General features: G+C 40.5%; 1 protein-coding gene across 1 annotated transcript in view; it reads left to right on the top strand.

The window, feature by feature from the left end:
* Nucleotides 1-5,325, top strand: part of STAG2 (stromal antigen 2) — a 63,683-nt gene that overhangs the window by 52,041 nt on the left and 6,317 nt on the right. The window contains exons 26-30 of the mRNA XM_019540176.1: nt 2,754-2,902; nt 3,587-3,715; nt 4,225-4,430; nt 4,876-5,065; nt 5,154-5,267. Coding sequence (XP_019395721.1) covers nt 2,754-2,902; nt 3,587-3,715; nt 4,225-4,430; nt 4,876-5,065; nt 5,154-5,267 — 788 coding nt within the window. The remainder of the gene's footprint in view (nt 1-2,753; nt 2,903-3,586; nt 3,716-4,224; nt 4,431-4,875; nt 5,066-5,153; nt 5,268-5,325) is intronic.

Below are 5,325 nucleotides of genomic sequence, written 5' to 3'. Positions count from 1 at the left end.
CTTTTTATTGTCCTTGATGCTCAAAGCTAGTTGGAGTTCAGTTGCAGCCTTTGCTTTTCTGGTTTGCTCCCTGCAGGACTGGACCAGTGCAGAATATTCCTCCTTGGAGGTGAGTCCCATCCTTTGTAGGCCTTTCTTTTTAGCCTCAGGAGGTCTGCTAGATCGCTGGAGAGCCAGGGGGGGCTGCCTTTCCTCCAAGATGGAATCGAGTTAGCTTGTGCCTTGACAATTGCTCCCTTGAGGAGCAGTCACTGTTCCTGAACTCCCCTTCCCCTGGGGTCGTGGTCCCTTAGGGCCTCGCTGACGAGCCTCCTGAGCTTGTCAAAGTCGGCTTTCCTGAAGCCTGTACCAGGTTGAACAGCGCTTTACCTCTCATTGGCTCATAGACTTCTTGAGTTGGGTAGAGGTCGTCCACACATGAGAGGAAGCTTTGCAACTGCTCGGATTTTGCTGAGTGGTCCTCCCACGAGATGTCCGGGTAATTGAAGTCACCCATGACAACCATGGTACTGGAGCATGCGGCCTCAGCCAGTTCCTGGGCGAACTCGTGTTTGAGCTCTTGACTTTGGGTGGGAGGTCTGTAGTAGACTCCCACCATTGTGTCCCCTGTGCCACGTTCTCCACGGATTTTAACCCAAAGGGTCTCCAGTCATCCACCCTGGTCACCAACATCAGCTTCCAGGGATGTGTAGCTTTCCTTAACGTAGAAAGCTACACCCTCGCCCCTTTTATCTACTTGATCCTTCCTGAACAGGGTATAGCCATCTATACCTGTGGTCCAGTAATGGGCGGAGTCCCACCAGGTCTCCGTTATCCCTGTGATGTCATAATTATTTGCGTTAAGTAGGAGGACAAGCTCCTTCTGTTTATTCCCCAAGCTCCTGGCATTTATGTACAGGCAGGCAAGTGTCCCCTTGGGGGCTCTTGCCTTGCCCACAGATTGTACCAGGGCTGGGGGAAGGGTGGGCTTCCTTAAGTGCCTTGGCCTGCTGGCTTTGCAAGGGTTGCTCAGCGGGCCAGCAGTGGCAGTAGTCCCCTCGTCCCCCAGCGGGTGTAGTGATGAAGGACACTGTGGCTTTATGGTGTTTTTCAGTTCTGATACAGTAGTTGGAGTTTCCTGTTCATTTTAATGTTGTGATTGATTGTGTTGCAATTCAAAACATGCATGAGGTTTCGATTAAATCAACGAGAAAAAATGGTCTTTTATTAGTATGCTTGTTCTAAAAAGGAAGGAAAACATTTCTGCAGTATTTAATTATTCTGTTATGCATTAATATTTGGCAGAGGCTTCGTCATCTGTGAAGTGAAAATGTAGTTTTTTTTTCTTCAGGCGGTGGCATCATTCAGATGGACTGAATGGTGGGCTGACTCCCACTTGAACTCTGTGGGATTCCATCTGAGCGGTAGCCACAACCTGCATGCGCTTTTTTCTGTACAGTTTTTATTGACTCTTTCCAATAGACTAAAATTAGCATTTTCTGATGTGACATAAATGACTGCCATCACACCAGTCTCTTCTGCACGGTCTATTAATAGCCCTAATGATTTTAAAAGGGTAGTAAACAGTACAGTAATGAAAGTCACGTAATACTGACTTGACAGGAGTTTCAGTGACAGTAAGGAGGAGTGCTAATAAGAAGAATTCAGAGTTTGTAGTAAATAAGACATTAAACTTAGAAAAATGTGTCAATGAAAGTACATAATAGGGAAGAAATCTTGCCGGAAAGATACCCAAGTAGAGGTATGAACAGAAAGTAGGAGACAACTTTGCAGTGTGCTATGCACATCGACTTTTTTGTGTTATAAACAGACGCTTCATGGACCTGGCTGCTAATAATTATTCTGTTCGTAGCCCTTATATAACTTGTATAAGTGAAATGTACAGAGAATGCTGACAAAATGATTGGGAAGCTAGAGGAGTTGAGAGTAAAAATAGTTCAATGTGTGCAGCTTTGCCAAGTATTGACATCTGCACATAATTGAAGGATGTAAATACCAAGGAAGAAGTCGGCTGCATTGAAGTCAGTGGATGTTTTGACTTCTGTGAGGCCAAGATTTCACTCAAAGATTGGGAGAAGGAACTTGATTTATGGTCTTACAAAGGTGACTTAGAAACGTATATGTTGAATAAGCACTTCTAGACTACTGTGATTGGGGTTTCATAAAAACCTACATTGATGGAAGAGAAATATCTAGGGCAGTAGTTTTCAACCTTTTTAGACTCAGGCACCCCTCCTTAATTGTTGAGAGTCAGCTAGCTCCTCATTTCAAAATAATGCCTTTATCTCAGTGCTTACCACTTATCACAGGATACAGCGGGAAAGGGGTGGGAAGCAAGGACTTCACGGCTGGGCAGGGATGAGCACCTGGCAGCACCCTTAAAAGCATCTCGTGGCACCGCAGGGTGTTGTGACACACTAGTTTAGAAGCACTGATCTAAGGTAACTGTCAGGAAAACTGAAAGAACAAGGTGTCTTAAAATGTTAAGTAGCCTGGTTGAGAACGTGCTGAAAGTCTTGTTGACTGGGATATAAGTTTTGAGACTAAGCACAGTATTAGACAATGTACTTAAAAGAACAGTTCTGAATAGTCCAGAAATTGCGCTTGTGTAACGTAGGTTTTTGTTGTCTAACTATGAAAAGTTCATTTTCTTCCAATTACAAGAGTGGGAATCGTGTAGATTTGATCTGGTTTTGTCTATTTGCATCATTTTGTTAACCAGTAAAAATCTTTCTTCCTATTATTTTATACAGCTCTTCAACGAGATGATTCAAGAAAATGGTTACAACTTTGACAGATCATCACCAACGTTCAGTGGCATTAAGGAACTTGCTCGGCGCTTTGCTTTAACATTTGGACTCGATCAGCTCAAAACAAGAGAAGCTATTGCAATGTTACACAAGTAATTGACTTGCGTTGTATTTGAAAAATCTGCTGATTTTAAGAAAGAAGTTTGGGGAGCTTATCAAAGTGGTGTTCTAATCCAAAATACACTGGCAAAATGGAAGGTCCTCAAGTAGCACTGATCGCCTATTAGTAAAACCAGTTTTTTTTCAATTGTTAGTGGTTTTTCAGAATTTTAGATGGTATGCGATTGCGCCGTGCCAGATGTGGGGGTCTGACCGTGCCATTTACAAGATGAAAGCTGAAGTACTGAATGGTAGCCACATTTTAGGGTCCTATGAAAGCTCTGTATTAGGTCATGAAAAAAATAGCTTTAAACTTTTGATTGTTGACAGGTAGAATTGGTCTGGTTGGTTACTGGTAAGAGTGGATGTTGTCATTTGGAAGGACCAGGCTTGTTTTCTGAGTTTAGAGGATTAAGGAGAATTGGGTGAAAACAGATCTCCCATTGATCTGGGAGTAGCGTTGACAGATCTTAAGGATTATTATTAAAGGAGGTCACACTTGGTATATGTGGAAGGATTTTTTTTGACCTAGAAACTTTTGTTCATGGAAGAGTAATACGACTCATTAGGGACTTTTTGGTACTTTAATATTGTTGGGAGGGAATCCTGTGGAAAACTATTTGATACCTTTTTGTAGAGAGATTTATTCTGATCCTAAATCTTAATCTTATTTCCAGAGATGGCATAGAATTTGCTTTTAAAGAGCCTAATCCACAGGGTGAGAGCCATCCACCTTTAAATTTGGCATTTCTTGATATTCTGAGTGAATTCTCCTCCAAACTTCTCAGACAAGACAAAAGAACAGTGTAAGTATTTCTGTTTTAATATTTTGAAGTTTTAAATTAGTATTTGGAATGTCTTAGTTGGGAATCTTTAACTCCTTTTATTGCCCTCGTTAGCATTAGATCGGCATAGTGTTTCTATTGCTAATATTACAGTACAATTTAGTTATCCTGAAAAGTAATAGAAAATCATAACGATGACCAAGTATTTTAGCAGAGTTCCCTACTTCTTGTAGGAGTAATACCAGCACAATCAATTAAGAACTCAGGAGAAGCTTGTATACATTTGTTCCCAATTTTCCTAACTTTAGATTGTGTATGCCAGTTGTTTTCATGCTAAGGTAGATGAACAAATTCAGGCAACTTGTTAAGACCGTAGTTGGCAAAGACATTTCTGTTAAATGAGGAAAGCATGAAGACCATGCTGATTCAGATTTGAGTGACCAAATTTATGTGTACTCTGAAATATGAGAAGACCTTATGGAAGAAGTCTTTGAAGTTTTTAAGCATTTGTTTGTTGTTTTTTTTTAAAGGTATGTTTACCTGGAGAAGTTCATGACTTTTCAGATGTCTCTACGAAGAGAAGATGTGTGGCTTCCACTCATGTCTTACAGGAACTCTTTATTAGCTGGAGGTGATGATGATACTATGTCAGTTATTAGTGGAATCAGCAGTCGAGGCTCTACAGTAAGAAATAAGAAAACAAAGCCAGCAACAGGGAAGCGGAAAGTACCTGAAGGTGTGAATTTTTCTGTTACGAAGTATACTCAAGTACTTCTTCAAAATTTTATAGAACCTACTAAATAAACTAAGGCTCTTGCTTTGTATTTTTATACTGGTTATATTGGTTACTGGCCTTCTATAGTATTTCTAAATCCTAATTTTTGTTAGTATATTTAGTGCTATGATATGATATAAATGCTTAGAGAAACTAAAAGGCAATCTAATTACTTAATTGGAAGTACAGAATCAAAAGGGTTTTCAAACAGTTACTGCAGTGGTCAATTGTCAAGGTTTTTTGGAGCTTATTTTAGTAAGTTACTTAATGGTTAAGGAATTGGGCTTTGTAAAACAAATTTTAATGTTCTTAAAAGGTATTACGTATTTCTTCAGCTATGTTTAAGTAACTTCATTTTTAGCTGGACTTGAAAAAATAATATGCGAATACTGTTTCTGTTCTCCAGCTGAAGAAAGCAGTAGTAGTGATAGCATGTGGCTGAACAGGGAGCAGACAATGCACACACCAGTCATGATGCAGACTCCGCAGCTCACTTCCACAATCATGAGAGAGCCCAAGAGATTGCGACCCGAAGAGAATTACATGGGCGTCTATCCTATGCAGCCTGAACACCATCAAGCTCCACTTGATTACAAGTAAGTAGAAATGATGAATGAATATATTGTACTACTGCTCAAATACAAATCTAGTTCACATTTAAAGGAAAGTAAAATTCCTTTTAAGCACACAGGTAACGTGGATGTTGGCCCAAAGACAACAAGAAGAAGCAGCTAGGCAACAGCAGGAGAGGGCAGCAATGAACTATGTCAAACTGAGAACCAACCTTCAGCATGCCATGTGAGTAAAGTTACTGAAATTGTGGGTGGTTTTGGTTTCCTCATCCATGGCTTTACTC

Source organism: Crocodylus porosus, unplaced genomic scaffold (assembly GCF_001723895.1).
Source record: "Crocodylus porosus isolate Cpor-Errol unplaced genomic scaffold, CroPor_comp1, whole genome shotgun sequence".
NCBI lineage: Eukaryota > Metazoa > Chordata > Crocodylia > Crocodylidae > Crocodylus > Crocodylus porosus.
This window is presented reverse-complemented; position numbering and strand designations above follow the sequence as displayed.